General features: G+C 34.8%; 1 protein-coding gene across 4 annotated transcripts in view; it reads right to left on the reverse strand.

Moving 5' to 3' along the window:
* The window catches only part of NBEA (neurobeachin), a 355,376-nt gene that overhangs the window by 301,871 nt on the left and 34,337 nt on the right, over nucleotides 1–19,168 (reverse strand). For all 4 annotated transcript variants that reach the window (XM_070942793.1, XM_070942796.1, XM_070942795.1 and 1 more), the window contains exons 7-10: nucleotides 18,786–18,905; nucleotides 17,653–17,799; nucleotides 16,290–16,487; nucleotides 15,663–15,796 (exon numbers count right to left, since the gene is read on the reverse strand). In XM_070942793.1, coding sequence (XP_070798894.1) covers nucleotides 15,663–15,796; nucleotides 16,290–16,487; nucleotides 17,653–17,799; nucleotides 18,786–18,905 — 599 coding nt within the window. The remainder of the gene's footprint in view (nucleotides 1–15,662; nucleotides 15,797–16,289; nucleotides 16,488–17,652; nucleotides 17,800–18,785; nucleotides 18,906–19,168) is intronic.

Below are 19,168 nucleotides of genomic sequence, written 5' to 3' on the forward strand. Positions count from 1 at the left end.
TTTATGTGATTTAGAGTTCTAAATTACATAAAAATCTGGAACTCAGCAAACTCTAGTGGAATGTGAAGGAGATGCATGCAACTTCCATCAGATCAAAAATGGCTCAGCTGTTAGATAACAGAATATATCGCCATACATAGATAAGTGACAAAAACTAACTTAAATATTAAAAGCTCTTGATTTAATAGTTTGTTTTAAAAATGTAATATGGAGTGAAATTTTCAGCTCTATGGGGAAAATAGTTATCTGAAAGCAATTCAATATTAACTGGAATAAAAAGATAAAAGAAACAGAATATGGAAACAATGTAACTGTAAAACATATCTACGCTGAAAAAAGTAAGTATATATTTACATTAAAAAAAATAAAGAAAATGCTTTATTTAGTAAATATATTAATAAATTGGCCCTTCTAAATTAGGACCCTGTCTCTTTCATCTATCCTGATGAGGAAAACCCAGTTTACCATGAAACTCGTTGATCAACCTTTTAAAGCAGGGGTGTCAAATTGGTGGCCCATGGGCCAGATGCGTCATGCGCAAGCCACGCCCAGTCCAACTCCACAAAGGGAAAGAAGTCATGAAACATCATGTGATGGCAACATGACGCCACAAGTTTGACACCCCTGTTTTAGAGCCACAAGACAGCATTGCTTAACCAGCTGCCATCTTGATGTCTATCTCACCATACAAATGGCCTTGAGTATGATCAGAAAAGCAATCCCATACATGATTACTCAGAAATCCATTAATTTCTAGGGAGCTTGCTCCCAATTAGTAGACATAGGACTGTAATCTATAGCATTTTTTCTTTAAAATTTCATAAGATAACTGTATGATATTGTTTTTAAAGTAATAAATAACCATTTACTTTTGTTTATCAAAAGACAGTAAAAAAATCTATTCAATTTTGGTGTGGGTGGGTTATAGATTATCTATAATTTACAATACCTGTAATTAAAGTGATTATAATAATTTATTTTTATAGCTTTAAGACTTTTTATAAGTCATCTTATATGTTGTTGGCTGCAGACTTGATACAATAAGCTAAATAAAGTAAATATTCTTTTGGAAGGTTTTGAAGAATGTGTAAGTTTAAATCATTCTCTATTATATGATTCAAATCTTCAAGCAAACTGTCTTTGATTACCTAAAAAAGGACTCGGTGCACTCTAATTCCATCTGCCCTGTATTTTCAATTGAAAATAACAGCCCTAGGCTATGCGTAGCATGTTAACGATAATAAATGAGAGTCACATATAATTTACATGCTCTAAATCTATTGACAGAAATAATTCAATTTTCATAGCCAAATCCAATTCTCAAAGAGGTCGTGAACAAACAGTAAGTACAGACTTGTGTTAAACAAATATATGACTCATTGTAATTCTAAATTTTATACTTTATAATATGATGAACTATGCCAAAAGTAAATTGTTTTGTTGATGCAGTGACTTAACTAGATAAAGCAAAAAAGGGGGAAAAATACAGTGCCAATTTCCAGATCTTCCCCTATCTTTTTATAAAGGTAAATGTAAAATCCTTTTGACTTTTGGTGATTTCAAGGATATCTTAATATTGTTTTCTTGGCAACACTGCCTTATTCTGGATTGGGTTGTTTTTAAATTTAACCTTAGTGTTCTATAGTTAGATGATTTAGAGATTCATTGCACAAGTGGAAAGATGAATTTGCCACTAAACAGTTAAATGTATTCCTGTCAACACCTCCTTTACTAGCAAGATCAGTTTTGTAGCTAATGCTGCTGAATACAAATATAATCATTGTTGATATTTCTCTAGATCCACTCTTGCTGTTTTATTTTTTTATTATTATTATTTTGTTTACAAATTAATTAAGTAAAACTAGCACACATTCAGTGTCATCACAGCACAGTAAAAGCCTAGATCACATACTGTTCCTAACCATCCCTAGCAAAGTACTTGGGCTATATAAAACAGGATAATTAAACTAGTTTATCTAAAAATAAACAAGATCGGGTATCCCTAATTTTTCTAATAATGAAAAGTATACTTTTTTCAAATCACAGGAATCACAGAAAAAGTAATGTTTTTATTTACTACATTTCTCCCATGAGTGTGCCTAAATATATTTTCAATACCATTAAGCATACAAAAATATAAAAGATTTAGACTTAATGAAGAAAGCTAATTTAATTTTCATAAAATTAAATCATATATTCTAAATATAACTATTTTGGTATGACTCAATAACTAAAATAATTACAACAATTTGTCAATCTGATTAATCAATTTACCTTTATATTACACTACTAATTAGCCTAGAAATATAACATTATCAATAGTGATTGACGGATCTGTCATAGTGTTAGAGTTTTTCTCATTCTCTTTTTAAAGGTCATAATTACATTTTACGCATAATAAAAATGACTGAAGAGAGATAAACATCCTTGATATTCCTTTCTGCATTTTGTTCAACCTTTTCTTATGTCAACAATAAAGTCAAAGTACAGCTCCGTACACATCTAATTGTCTTCTGAAATCCATCATAATAAAACAAATAGCTAGAGGTCTAAAACATTTTTAAAAAACAATGAAATAGAATCCATTCATCTTCAAATTCTGTTTTAAATATTAATAGCCAGGACAGATTACTTACTTTACAATAATTTATGAAAACACCTTTTTCTCTGTACAGAAAAACAAACACAGTAGATACCCAAATAATTGTTACATAAAAAGGAATTGTAGGACAATAAAATCACATTGCCTTTTTTGGAAAAACATAATTAGGAACCTTGGTGAAATCACTTCTAAAATAATTCACACCTCCATTCTATCAAATCAAAATACCACAGGATGCTCATATAGGATAATATGGTCTGAAATTGACCAACACAATTTTGTCACAATCAGCCATTTTACTAGTAGCTTAAAACCAGCAGCTATGTTCCTCTGCTATTCTGACTTAAACAACATGTTCTCATGTTTGGTGTGCATACTGTTTGGTTATTTGTGCCAGCAAGAATGCTTTAGTAAACCAGAAACTCCATGTATGGTTTGTTTAACATTATGAGAGTGAATCTCTTTTTTATTTATTTTTTTCCTAACACCCCCCCCCAAAAAAATCTGAAAATATAATCTATTGTTGGCATTGAATTCTTAACTTCATTATTTAAGATAAGATTTTTAAACAAAACAAACATTGGGTTGTTCATCCACACCCCGTTGCAGGATAACTGAGAAAGCAAACTATCATTGTACATTGTGCTTCCTAATTATTGCATGTTGCAAATGAAACCAATGTATTCCTAAAAGTTAGCTTCTAACAACAGAGGATACACCTTAAATACTTATTCCAACAGACTTCTTCATTTATCTTTCAACTGAAAAAAACCACAAATGGATAATGAGTAAATGATTCATAGGCACTTGAAGAGATCTAGAGGTCCTTGTTTCTGAACATATGAAAAGCTACGATCAAATGCAATTCTTTCTTAGTTAAAAAAAACTTCAATCACTGATCCCATATTTTGTAACTATTATTTAGAGCACTAAAATTATATATATTTCAGTTACATTTTGAATTTTTTTACTATATACAGAATTACATTTCTGAATTACATTTTTGTGAATGATAGTTAACAAAAATTAAATATACTAATACAGTGTGATTCCTAATATCTTTGTAGTTTTTATCCAATTTATATGTTCTTATACCACAGCATATAGTATAAGAATAAATATCCTTACACTATACTAATTATTTTTCTAGCTCAGTGTTGACTACCTATCATACTCTAAAAGTTTTATTGAGAAATCCAAATGCTTCCAGAAGAGGTTAGAGATTTGATTTGGATCTTAATATGAACAGTATGTCATACTATGTCATTAATATTGGGGGGGGGGGGTGTTACTTAAAATCCATTTTTATATGTACACATATGAGTGAAAGCTCTACTTTGTCAATATCTACCCTGAAATCTAAGACCCATATGTCAAAGTGCCAATCCTACCCAAAAAATACATACATAAATAACTATGGAGATATATATTTGTATCCAACTGTTCAATTTTAAGAATTCTTAGTACAGCTTAATATTTGACATTGTGGTCAGCGGCAGAAAGTTAGTTTGCATTGAGCATCAAATTTTTTCCAAGATGTACTCCATGAAAATCTTTATAAAAAGTCATTAGTGAACAGAGGGGGAGTAACATTTATAAACAACTTACCAGGAACTAAACTGCATTGGACTGGTACAGGATTCACATTAAACTTGCAAAATTCTGTGCACTGCCATAAAAATCTCTCCATTGTTGCCTATTTCCAACTCCCCTAGATATAAAGGCAAATATAAAGGATACTTCAGGCCATTCCTAGATCTCCACTATACCACATCTCACCTAGTATACAACAGTATGTGTCCATAAGATAGTAATATATACACAATACGCTGGCCAATACTACTGAAGTTTATCTGTAACAAAAATGGATCAACCCAATTGCCCACCTATGACTGAATTTTCCAAGTTTTAGAACTCTCAAAAAAACATGGCTCTTCTGTGTCCTCTCTATTAACCAACTTTATCCTTGAGAAGCAGAGAAGATCAGTAGGAGCAAAGACTACTAAACAGAAGATTGTAATTTCCATCTAAAAGTGGAAACTCTTAAGCATATTCAGCATTATCAAAAGCTAAAAATAAGCTTAGGTCACTGTTCTTTCCTGCCACCAATTTTCATCCTCTCTAGCTACAGAAGCAGAGAATTGACAGAAAAACATGCCTGATATATACTTAAGTATCATTAGACCTAAATACTGAAATTAAACTCAGCAACAATGGAGGTAAGGACTAGAATGTTTGTCATTTCCATTCTAAATGAAACAAGTTTTATGTTAAAACATATGACTTATGTTTTAAATCATCTGTACATCTATAATAGCATTCTTAATAATGCTAGTCATAAGTAAATGAGGATAAAAATGAAACTTGCCAAAGTTTTCAACAGAAGACACTAGAATTAACATATAAAAATATATGCCATGCTCACCATGTTTTGTTATTCTAAATAAATTGCTTTTGTAATATTTTCAGACCCATCAAGAACTTATGATAGCCTTAAAATTATATATAGTCAGGACTGACTACTTTGAGACAGATCTGTAGAATTTCATCCACTTCTAGATAACATATTCCATTTATATTATAAAACATTATTTGTTCATTAAGATGAAGCTTTGTAAGTATAGAATCAAATAAGTGAGCATTCAAAATTGATGTGACTGCAGCAGCAGCCTAACTACAGCAGCAGCCTGAAGCAGGTACAACTTTCACAAATGTTATCCCCTTAGGATTTGTAAGCAATGGATTTTTGAGTCATTATATAAATTCGTCCATTAAAAGTACCTTAGTTCAGAAACTCTTGCCCTATGATTCACTGTTTCAACCAGATAAAGTAATAGAGTTTTAATAGTATGTACAATAAATAGGAAGATACACAAGCCTAAGAGGCATATTTATCAACAGATTTAATCAAGAAATGAAGTGGTAAATACAGATTTCATTGCCACTACCAGTGGCACTACCATATTCACTACCAGTTTCCTATGGAGAGGGAACCCAGAACCTTCATCTTCTTTGGATTTAGTTCTCTCAGTCCCAGGTAGCAGGTTCAAAGGTTAGAGTTTATAAGAATGTATCGCAAATAATCTGGATGTCACTCACTTGCCTAGCCATTATATTATGGAATATGGAGACATTATCCAAATGTTAACTGAAAAAAATCCTCCAGAGTTGTTTGTACATAAAAAGGTAATTCTTAAAGAGCTTTATATGGTTTTGTTCATTCTCTTTAGTTGTTTCTAATGCATTTAAATGGCTGTTGCTTAATCTTTCTAACAAAAATACTTATTTGAAAAAATAAAAATTTGGGAATAGAAATAATGAATAATTAAACATGAGCAAATGTCTTCCTTATCATATTATTAGAAAAGTAAGAAGTTGCCACTGTTAACTTCCAACTGGAATTATTCAAAGTGGAATAATTTTAAAAAGCTCACAATTAATGAAGTAGATCTTATTTTATTCCATTTAGTGATATGGATTGCTGTGTTTCTGAAATTCATTATATCTGTTCAATAAATCAAATATTTCAGTAGAAAAAATGTTCAATATATCACATTATAAAATAAACTCTAAATAATGATAACCATGAATACAGAATCCACTTCAAGAACTAATGTGAAACAGTGTCCTCTAGTAATTCTTCTGGAAAGTAGACCTGATATATACTGTATCACCAGAATCTAGCTGGCACAGAAGAAGGTTTTACCCTCTTTAAAAAGTTCCCATTCAGGTTTTGCTTGAAGCATCAGCATATAGAATCACAGAATGGCTTTAACGGACAAGAGTAAGAGCTGCTCCCAAGGCAACAATCTTATAAAAAGAGTCTGTCTTCAGGGCAAGAATACAACATGAATAAACCTCTTGGGAAAATCCCTCTCCAATTCAATAAAGATAAAGAAAGGGAAGGGGAAAGTGTTTTCATGCTTACAAGATTCTATCCCTATAGATTTACAATAAAAGAATTACTGTTTTACATGGCACTGGTTTCCTAGTCTGACTGTTCTTCCAGGGCTGACATAGGTGAGACCCCAGAACAGGAGTGTTGGATTGGCTGTTCTCATCTAAAATACTCTTAAAAACTCCAGAGTTGTCTGCAATTATTAGATAGGAGAATTTATTTGTAAAGTTGGGCTCTAACAATAATTTGGGATTGTTGCCTAGTGTGGGAAACAATTATTAAAAAGCTAAACTAACACCATTTTAGAAGGAAAGTTAGTACTTTGTCATTATACAGAAGTGAGAAAGTCATACAGGCAAATAAAGAATTAGGGGAAACTGTTACACTCCTAGTAACAGAGATAAAGTGTACCAATTAGAACAATGAGAAATCAAATTATGCCGTATTAGGAAAATACAACCTCAAGATTTTAAGAGTTAGGCATGCACAAACTGGTTGTTTATACCAAACTATAAAAGGGTGTTGCACTCTTTATATAGGGCCCTGGCTACACTGAACATACAATACTCTTGCCTTCTCAGCTAAAAATTTTTTTGAACTCCGAATTACACCATCTGACATTTTGCTCTGAAAAAACCAGAGGAAAAAAAATATCCCAACAGTAGCGACATCCTTGCCTAAGCTTCTTGACTTCATGACTCAGTTGGCAGTGGAGTTCCTGAGGCATATGGGGAAGAAGATTCATTGGGCAGGGATTCTGATGCACTGTGGGTGTTCAGGTCACCATGGCAACTACTAAATCAAGTCATTCAAGGACCACACACACACATTGGTAATCACACATTGGATTTGGTTTTTGTGTTAGGGCAGCGGTGATATGATTTGGTTTTGATGAGCCTACCATCACTCCATTTCCATAGACTAATCTCTGTCTGATTGCCTTGAAATGCTCTAGATCTGCTTTCCACTACAAGAAGATAAGGCTTATTCTATCGATATGCCCTAGAGGGCTGATGACACCAGGTGGGTTTTTACAAGGAGGTTGAGTTAGTTCCTGAAGATTCAGGTGCACAATTTGACTACACTTTTGGTTGCCAAGTTCAAGGCTGCTCTTGATTTACAAAAGAGCTTCAAGTGATGAAATGACAGAAAAGATGCTTAGAGTGCTGATGAAATTGACAAAAAGTGACCTAACTATGCTGGACAATAAATCACGTCTTAATCCTTTCATTTTAGGGAACACGTTTGAGAAGGGGTTGCACTGCTAAAGGAAGCTGTTACAGTCCAATTTTAGACTAAAGTATAGGGCTGAAGCAACATTGATTGAAGTAATGGGTGACCTCTGGCAGGAGAAACACTGGGAATGGTATATCATTCTTGATATGTTATCCTTTTGGACTGGTTTAGGGGATTGGAAGAAAGGGAAGTGTTTTGTGATGTCCTTCATAGTTCTGTTGTCTCCACACTCCTATTAAAAGTGGAATTCACTAGGTCTGTGATGGGGAACCTATGGCACACGTGCCACAGGTGGTACATCTCATTGGATACATCACACATGGTGTCTATCATGTTATACCACTGTTCTATGAGCTACATTGCCTCGCAGTAGGTTTCCAGGTACAATTCAAGATGTTGATTACCACATATAAAGCACTTCATGGGTTTTATAATCCTCCAAGGACAGAGTTATTTGCAAGACCACTTCCTTGCAGAAGTTTTTGTCCAGCCCACTAGATGCAGCAGTTCAGGGATGCTCCTGGTTCCATTTATTAAGCAGTACCTTCTGGCATAACCAGAGAAGTGTGCCCTAGATGTAATGGGATCTGTCCTTTGTAACATAAATCTCTCCCCAAAAAAACAATCTCATAAATTATTCAGTATCTGGATATTCTTCTGGGCATAGGACCTGTACATTGGATGAAGCTAATATTGTAATTTTTTCTGATATGATTGGATTATAAAATTTGAGTTGTATTGTTATTGTCTTACTGTTGTTTGCTTTGTCTGTATTGCTTTGGTTTTTATTTCTGTGTTCGCCATCCAGAGTCATGACGACCAGATGCGTGGCTATATAAATTGATTAAATGAATAAATAAAGTTATAAAGAAAGAAGTATTTTCAGATATTTCAATCCAAGCCATTTAAGGCTCTAAAAGATAAGAAGCAAGAGCTAAAACTAGGGTCATAAATAAAAAAAAATGAGTCAATGTATTTCTTTAAGAGATGAGGCACTGTGGTTCATTTAGTTAGATTACTGGGAATTATAGCAGACAAGTTCTGAACTGAACACTTGGAGGCATCTTCAAGGGTAGCCTTATATATAATGCATTACAGTAATCCAATCAGGAGGTTACCAGAGCATAGTTCATTATAGCCGAGCTATACCCATCCAAGAATGCTTACAGTTGCTGAACTAATTTAAGATGGAAAATATACGTACTTTCTTCTGCCAAGGCTAGCAATACCTTCAGTAATAATGTTGAATCAATCAATCCTATTATTATAAACCATGTGAAAATAAATAAACACCAGTCTCCCAAACATAAGATTCAAAGCACCTTTATCATGTCAGAATTTGATTTCAAAATCTTAGTCAATATCTAGTATTTTATAATCCAGATAATTGTGCAAGAATTGCACCACTTCCCTTCATAGCAATGGCACAGGAAATAGAGCTAGATATTGGCAGTGTAGCAGTGACATCTCTCTTAAATTCTCAAGTGATTCAGTCATATAAACCTTAAACAGAACTTCATTTAGTCCAACAACCTTAATTTAGTCATGATTTCATTAAATCTCTTGCCATGTACTTTGATATAATGCTCATTCTATTGATACAGAAAATGTATTTTGATACAATACCCATTCTATTGATACAGAATGTGTAAATGGATGGGTAGATAAAAGGATAAATAGAGAGAGAGATAAACAGATGGATATAGGAAATATTTGATTTTTATCTTGTAAAATTAAAAATTTAAATTATAGATTCAAACAAAACAAGAGCCTTGATAGTACAGTGTTTTAATGCACCCTGTTATTAACACAGCTGCCTGCAATTTCTGCTGGTTCGAATCTCTCCAAGGCTCAAGGTTGACTCAGCCTTCCATCCTTTCTAAGGTAGGTGAAATGAGGACCCAGTTTGTGGGGGCAATAAGCTGACTTTGTATAAAATATACAAAAGAATGAAGGCTATTGCTTAACGCATTGTAAGCCGCCCTGAGTCTCCGGAGAAGGGCAGCATATAAATCAAATTTAAAAAAAAAAAATGTTTTGTTTTGGCATTAGAAAGCAACTTGGAAAAATCTTATTTGCTTCAATATATATTTTTCTGCATTCATAAAAATCAAGAGCCTATATGTTTCCATCACAAACAATAATCTATGGCCTATAGTAAAGTAAAAGAAAAAGAAAGTATGAATGACATTCTTAATATGCACAAAATATCTCAGCATAAGAATTTCTTCTAAATGGAAATATTTAATTATTCCATTACCATTAACCAGGCATTATGGAAGTTTACAAAATACATTTATAATGCTAAATCTAAAACTATGGGTAACACCAATCACAAAAATGGATGAACATTTATATATTTAAAGAAACTTATTATTTCAAAAAGCTGCTAAAATCTAAGCATTTCAATATATGGAATTATTGAAATATTGATTTTTTTATAACACTTTTCCATATCCATATTAGATAGCTACACAAAATTACACAAAATCAAAATTACACTGATTTTATTTGAACCAAAATGTATTTTATGATGTTAATAAATGTGCAGTTTTAAAAATATATCCAGTGCAGGTTGATAGCTATAGGTACCAGTGCAGATAAAGCACATCTTTTGGTATCTCAATACCCAACATTCTTCAGATCTAAACATCCATCCCGGTGCTTTCCCAGCCAGACATAAACATATTTCAATTACAGGGACTACTAGAAAATATTAGACAAAATGGATCTGATCTGACAAACTATTTCAGACTTCTGCAACAATAAAATATCTATTACACAGATTACTTGAGATATCCAGTTAATTTCAGTAAAATAGTTCTAAGCTCTTTAAAATATGAACATATTCATAAATGAAAAGGAAATGAACACTAATATTCAAATCCAATCTATAACCTGACAACATCTTCTATCTGAAGTTTCCATCATCCATTCAAATGAATTTTCATATACACTGTATCATAGTAATCCATTCTTGATATAATTATTTTTATAAATAATATTTAGTTTATTCAAGGAAAGTTATATACAAAACATCAAAATATTAAGAAAAGAAAAAAGAAAAAACACAAGAGAAAGTGTCTTAAAGAAAGACTAACATATGCACATAACATCCTCTCTAGTTGAATGCTGATCAATATAATACAACAATATTAATTCCCATCCCTTACAAAACAGGCCAAAAGAATTTTAAACTACTCAACTACTAAATCTGTTCACAAATTGTTAGCCTGCCATCTATATACTATATTAATAACAAAATAGTTAACAGGAAAAACAATAAGAATAGTATATAAAATAATAAGAATACTAAAAATTATTAATAATAATGGAAGAAAGACAAGATTGAAATTCTAAAACCTCAGCAACTTCTACATGGAATCATCTTTAAAACTGTAAAGTCTCCTTCCAGAGAAACAGAAGGTCAACACATCTATGCTAAATAACCCTTCATGTCTAAAAAGCTAATTTGAAATACAAAATAAAGCAACCCAAACCAGAGACTTTTCAATGTTATTGTGTTTCTAGGACATTCTTTTCTCCCTCCTGAAATCAATTTCCCCACAAATCTTCTTCCTCGTTTGTAAGTGTGTGTGTGAGATGCACCATGTGTGTGATGCACTTCAGTTTTCCCTACTATACAATCTCTCTAGTACAGTGATGGCTAACCTTTTCCGGACCTAGTGCCCAAAGAGCATGTGCGTGCCCACAAATGCCCACGAACGCCAGAACCCCCAAAATGCAATGCATACATAGGTGGTGTGCATGCACCCTGCCCCCCTTGCATGGCCCCCCCCGCACGCCTTCTGCCCCCGTGCATGCACCTGCAGCCTCCCCACATGCCCCTCACCCCCATGCATGCGCAGCAGAGACCCTAAGACCAGCTGGCTGGCAGGAGGCGTGAGTGCATGCACAGCAAAGCTGAACTGGCGCAACGGCTTGTGGCCTATCAGAGAGGGCGCTGCGTGCCACCTCTGGCATGCATGCCATAGGTTCGCCATCATGGCTCTAGCTCATATCTACCCAAATAACAAGTAATGTACATATATCACATAGCAAAAGCCCAACTATAACAGCAATGCTCATTCCTTGTAAAATTGTAATTGGTCAACATTCCCACATATAAAAAGCAAACAAAAGTTGCTAGGTTCAATATTCCACTGTAACGACTATCTTTTTTTACAATCAACACCAAAATGGATATGGAAGTATACTGCCTGGCAACCAAATTGTAAAGGAATATCTCTGTCACAAACTTGCTGAAACTTTTAGAAATGAGTAGATTGTTGTCTCTGATTCTATCATGCTTGGGTTCATCCCTGAGGTATGTAGATTGTCCATAATACAATCCATAAGCATTTAAGACCTGAAGATGAGACTGATATGGGGAAACTTGTCATTTTCATGAGAAAATTTAACTGCAATGTTAGGACTTTTTATTTTTATTTTATTGTAGATACATAATTATTTTATTTTGGAATTTTGAGCTTCCCAGAGCTTGGTTCATGCTTTAAATAAATAAACAGGTACAACCCTCAACATTTGTTATTAAGAGGTATTTTCATGATTTTGAAGGTAGGACTTTAGGTACAAATGGAGAATGAATGCTCAGGTGATAACTTGATCTACTCTAGAAATTTTCTCTTTTATAGGAGCCCAACTAACTATGTATGTTCACTTTTTCTAGGAAATGCATACTTGAAAAATAATTTCAAAATTTTGTTTTGGACTTCATACAAAGTTTTTCATTAAAGCAGACCACTTTTTATGGACCTCTGCATAGAAGTCTGAAAAAAGATGGGGTGCTTTATTTATTATTTATTTATTTATTTATTTATTAGATTTTTATACCGCCCCCTCTCCCGAAGGACTCGGGGCGGTGCACAGCCAAAAGTTAAAAACATACAATATAAACTATTAAAATACGTTTAAAACAGAATTAAATCTACAATGGCTCCCCAATTTAAAATGCCTTACCCATACCCCTATAAAAAGACGAATTTAAAATTTAAAAATTTAAAATTCCCACATTTAAAAAGGGGGAAGATTTAGGCCAGGCCAGCTTGATAAAATAAAAAAGTCTTAAGCGCGCGGCGGAAGGTGCGCAGATCCGGGATCCTACGTATCTCCGGGGGGAGCTCGTTCCAAATCGTAGGTGCCCCCACAGAGAAGGCTCTCCCCCTAGGGGCCGACAGCCGACATTGTTTGGCCGACGGCACCCGGAGGAGCCCCTCTCTATGGGAGCGTACTGGCCGGTGGGAGGCTATTGGTGGTAGCAGGCGGTCCCGTAAATAACCAGGTCCTAAGCCATGGAGCGCTTTAAAGGTGATAACCAGAACCTTGAAGCGCACTCGGAAGACCACCGGGAGCCAGTGCAGCTCGCGCAGGAGAGGTGTCACATGGGAACTCCATGTCGCTCCCATCACCACCCGCGCGGCCGCACTCTGCGCCAGTTGGAGCCTCCGAGTGCACCTCAAGGGGAGCCCCATGTAGAGAGCGTTGCAGTAATCCAGACGAGAAGTAACGAGGGCATGAGTGACTGTGTGTAGGGAGTCCCGATCTAGATAGGGACGCAACTGGCGGATCAGGCGAACCTGATGAAAAATCCTCCCGGACACGGCCGTCACATGCTCTTCTAACGACAGCCGTGAATCCAGGAGGACACCCAAGTTGCGAACCCTATCCGTGGGGGCCAATGATTCACCCCCAATAGTCAGCGATGGCATTAGCTGACTATATCGGGACGTTGGAAACCACAGCCACTCGGTCTTGGATGGGTTGAGCCTGAGCCTGTTCCTCCCCATCCAGATCCGTACGGCCTCCAGGCACTGGGACATCACTTCAAGGGCATCGTTGGGGTGATCCGGGGTGGAGATGTACAGCTGGGTGTCGTCAGCGTACTGATGGTACTCCACCCCAAAACCACGGATGATCTCGCCCAGTGGCTTTACATAAATGTTGAACAAAAGGGGCGAGAGGACCGATCCCTGCGGCACCCCACATATGAGGGGCCTCGGGGTCGACCTCTGCCCCCCTGTCAACACAGACTGCGACCGGTCGGAGAGAAAGGAGGAGAACCACCTTAGTACGGTGCCTCCCACCCCCAACTCTTCCAACCGGTGCAGCATGATACCATGGTCGATGGTATCAAAAGCCGCTGAGAGATCTAACAGGACCAGGACAGAGGAGCAGCCCCTGTCCCGAGCCCTCCAGAGATCATCAACCAACGCGACCAATGCCGTTTCCGTGCTGTATCCAGGCCTGAAACCCGACTGGAACGGATCCAGATACGACGCTTCATCCAGGTACTGGGGAAGCTGTCCCGCAACCACACTCTCAACAACCTTCGCCACAAAACGAAGGTTGGAGACTGGACGATAATTAGCCAATATTGCCGGGTCCAGGGAAGGCTTCTTGAGGAGGGGTCTCACCACCGCCTCCTTAAGGGCGGCGGGGAAGACACCCTCACCCAATGAAGCATTTATAATCCCCTGGAGCCAGCCTCGCGTCACCTCCCGGGAAGCCAGCACTAACCAGGAGGGACACGGGTCCAACAAACATGTGGTCGCGTTCAATCTACCCAGAATCCTGTCCACGTCATCTGGGGTCACAGGATCAAACTCATCCCAGATAACAGTCTCAAGACCTGCCTCCGTCACTCCCGCTGGATCTACCCAGTCGGAGTCCAGACCTTCCCGAATCTGAGTGATTTTGTCATACAGATACTGAACAAAGTCCTCGGCTCTTCCCTCCAAGGGGTTTAATTAATAGCACTCTTTATTTCATGAACAGTGTGATATTCTTCCCAAACGTTTTGAAATACATATTCCTAACATCTACTGTACATCTAATGAGGGAAACTGAAAAGTAAATTTCAGTAGCAGTCAGGAGTTATTTACTAAACTTAAGAGTGTGTCATTCCACTATAAAATATTTATTTAGTTCAAGTAATATAATTAGATGCTATTAATTACTATGTTTTCATTCTACTACCAGTTTTCATTTGCTGGCTTTTGTGAATTTTTATATGTTAATTGTCATTTAAAGCTTTGAAGAGCAAACTCCCCAAACATCACTTCAGCATATCATAAATGTTTACTAAAGCAATTCACATAATAGCACTTAATTCTAGTTTACTAAGAAAAAAAAATCAAAATGAAAAATGTCCAATGTAAGTGCTTTAAAAAATGGGTATTTATTCATACAGTAAATGTTAAATAATGTAGTTAAATTTCTATGAGCTATTCACATTTCACTGTAACCATTTACAGTAGTAGCAAAAAGATAAAATCTAATTTGACTCAAGCTTAATTTCTAGTGATGTCACAATTTTTCTGGCAATGATATGGAAGTGAGTTGCCATTCCATTCTTTAATTTACAGTCTAGCCTAAGAGGTCTACTAAGGCACGGGTGTAAAACTCAATCACATCATGTGACATATCGTGATGTATCACAATGTGGGCGTGGCCCGTGTGTGACACATCTGGCCCGGAGGCTGCCAGTTTGACATCCCTGACTTAAGCACTAATGAGGTTCAATCTTGCTAAGATTTTGAACCCTTAATAGGTTAACCAATATTATCACCTGATGGGCAATCTATTTTTACCAAACACTGACATTTATAGGTTAGGTTTGGAAATGTCTAATATTAATTCCTTTACTTTTAATTCCATCAGAAACATTTCATTTTTCAGTTATGATAGTACTGAAAGAAAACAACTTTATGATATTTCATAAAGTTTTCATAAAAACTTTAACTTATCTATCATATACCATTTATACTACCATTTATACTATCCCTCATATATCATGAAAAAAATGACAAAACATAGTGGGGGGGGAGATATCACTCAATGCATTTATCACATATTATGCAAAATTATGAGAATTTCCAACAATACTTTTTCCTGATAAAAACCTACCAGACAGTTGTTTCCACTTGACTGTCATGAAGTTGCCGATTGTCTAATTGAGCAAACAGAGGGAAAAGAACTTGGATTCCTCCTATTGAATGAATCGCACTGTGGATAGAATGTGTCACAATCGCTTTCACATCCTGCATTTAAAAAAGAAGAAGCAGTTATCTTTGTTTTGGACCATCATTCAAGGTCAAATATGTGCTACTCAGAGGGAATATAATCCACCTGATTATGTCATCTATTAGATGAAAATAGTTCATCTATTTTAGATTCATTTCTTCAAGATATTTAAGACTGGATTGTTTCTATTATAACAGTAACAGAAATTGAAACAGATTTCAGTTGTAATAAATAAGTAAGGATGCCATTTCATCAGTAATTACCATCACTAAAACCAAGATCATGAATTCACTGTTTATAATAAACAAATTACAGACTAAAGATAATAATCATAACAGAAAATTCATCAACACAGAGGAAACAATTTGTATGGGCTGCATACATCAATAGTTTGTAAAAATACAAACTATTCGAGATATATTTAAAATTTAGTAGCTTTCAAACACAGCTTTATGTGACATTAATAAAACTATGAAAAATTGAAAATAATAAATCTATTGTTATACAAACCTGAAGCATAAGAGCATGGGGGGAATGTACAAAAATTGAAGGATTTTCCTTTGGTGAAGATTCAAGGCATAGTTGAGCATCTGTAGCCTTAGCATTGTAGGTGAAAGCAATACTACTTGCAAGTTTCCCATCATACAAAACTTGCTTATGGTGTTCAGCAAGGTGAATATCACTTTCAGATTTAAATTTGAAAGTACTCTGCAGAAGAAAGTACTCTGTAGACAATCACTGTGGTATTTACAAAAGTACACGTCTTATATTACATGACATAATAAATAATCAAGATATGGCCACTTCATTACATATTAATAAAATCAAGCATGTTCATTGCCCTTTGAAAAGACCTAAAACATTTTTACTGAAGAATAACACACATTTAAAAAGATATTTTATTTATTGAGATAGCTTCAATAAAGCTAGCTGATTTATAACATGCACTATGAAGGAATAAGGTAAAAGTAAAGGTTCCCCTTGCACATATGTGCTAGTCATTCCCAACTCTAGGGGGCGGTGCTCATCTCCATTTCAAAGCCGAAGAGCCAGCGCTGTCCGAAGACATCTTCATGGTCATGTGGCCGGCATGACTAAATGCCCAAGGTGCACGAACCGCTGTTACTTTCCCACCAAAGGTGGTCCCTATTTTTCTACTTGCATTTTTTAAGTGCTTTCGAACTGCTAGGTTGGCAGAAGCTGGGACAAGTAACAGGAACTCACCCTGAAATTCTCATATATCAACACGAATTATGTAGCTGCAAATCTAGTATATTATAGTTTCCCACTATTTTAATAGTATATATTACAAGAATCTCCTAGAAATTGAAAACTATTATATGAATTTGATGCATTTTTGTAAGCAAAGAAACATAATTACTCTTCACAGATACAAATAAATTAATTGTTGGCAAAGAGAAGGTATTCCAACCAATGCCACACCAAATAAAACATTTGTAAATACTACCATGAGAATCGCATATTAGATGATACTAGGGTTAGTAGATAAGAGCTTTCTTCAATATGTAAAAGTGAATCTGCTGACTTGTTACATTATTTGACAACAATATTTCTACTAAAAGTATTTACAATGTTTTGAAAATGAATATATCAGAGTCTTATACAATGCAACCTTTTAAAAAAATCAATATTCTATTCATTTTCTTTATTATGGATATCTGTTAGAATTGCTTTAGTATAATGGTTTTATATTTACACATACTTTTAAAACAGTATATTTAAAAGCATATTCTATAAAATGAGAATTATAATTTAAAAACTATATAAAAGGAGCCCAAACAACAACAAGATAATTCATTATAATTTAATGCAACAAGTTTTTTTCTAAACTGAAATGATAATAAAATATTACCTTATATCCAGGTCCTAACTGATGCACAGCAAAAATCTGTGCTGGGTTAAGAGCTTCAGTGAATACATAGACTGCCCCAAGTTGACCACAAAAAACCCTATTTGCATCAGCAGTTTCAGATGATCCCAAAAAACATTTGTCATAGCTCTGTATAAAAGAAGAACAAAAGAACGTGACACAGATAAAAGGAAAATATTAGAAAATTCTTTGTTAATATAATTAAAATTATCTGTTGGCATATTAGAAGATGAAAGTCTTTGCAGTATACTACTTACACATCATCCAATCTGAAACGGTTATAAAGCTACAACCTCTTATTGTTTGACATTATTAAAAACCATGAAGTCTGGGGAATAAACACTTCAGGGAACTAGCAAAAGGCAAGATGTACATTTCAATATGAATATGATTCACTACTGTCAATACATATATTTATATATATTATTCGTGAGATTTGTGAGGCTCAATCTCTTGTGATTTATTTTCTTTAGGCAGTCAAAGCCCTTTTCTCCAGGTTATATAGGAGCAATTTGTGAGAGAAATAAAACTATGTTTTTAAATAATAGCATGTACTGAGAAAATGGTACCCAAAAAGATATTCCTTTCCAAGTGCTGTTGCTTTTAGAAAATAGGAATCCTGTATGATGATAGTTTAAAAAAATAAAAAAATATCAAAGGGCTCCAATAATTATGTGTAATTTGACTTAGAAAAGAGATATACCGCTAACCGATCTGTTCCCAGCTGCATTATGTTTTTTTAAAAAGAGTTCCCTGGACATGGGGACAATCACTTTCTTGTATTTCTTTGTCTGCAGTTTCTAGGAAGGACATATATTTATGAATCTTTAAAAACTTACTCTTGGAAAGGTTGCTGGTATATCTATTTGATGGATATTGGTTTGTTTGGGCCACAGTATGTCTTCTCTCCGATATGCAATGTCCTTTTTATTTTATGTTTTATTTTATATTTTGTTAGGTTTTTTTAGATACATTTTTGTAATGCCTCCCAGAGTCAGTTTTGAATGGGGGGGGGGGGGAGGAGGGGCTTATAAATCAACATTTTAAATAAGCAAAAATAAATAAATGCATTTTCTGTATATATTTAGAAACATAAGAATCTTTTGAAAACATACATCATTTGTATTCACATGCCAAGCCATGTCACCATAGGATACTAGCTGACCATTAACGTAACAACGAATTTCACTATTTCTCCAACGATTGTAGATGTGCACAATGCTGATCATGTACCACTAAAAAGAAAGGCAAGATATATGAAGCATTACCTTTTAACCTCTTTTAACAATTATGCTACTTAATACAAAACAGTAGAATAGTGCTGTCCTGAAAATACAAATTTAATAATTCAAGTTTTATAAAAATTATTGAAAAATATGTTTTAAAAATCAAACAATCCATAATGCAGTTTAAATTAAAAGCTCAAAGTGTTCCAAATCATAAATCTTTCAAACACTGCTCATGAGAAATTGTAATCAAATTTTGAAAATGAAAAGTT

Source organism: Pituophis catenifer, unplaced genomic scaffold (genome assembly GCF_029215685.1).
Source record: "Pituophis catenifer annectens isolate HBS135680 unplaced genomic scaffold, rPitCat1.0.hap2 SCAF_4, whole genome shotgun sequence".
NCBI lineage: Eukaryota > Metazoa > Chordata > Lepidosauria > Squamata > Colubridae > Pituophis > Pituophis catenifer.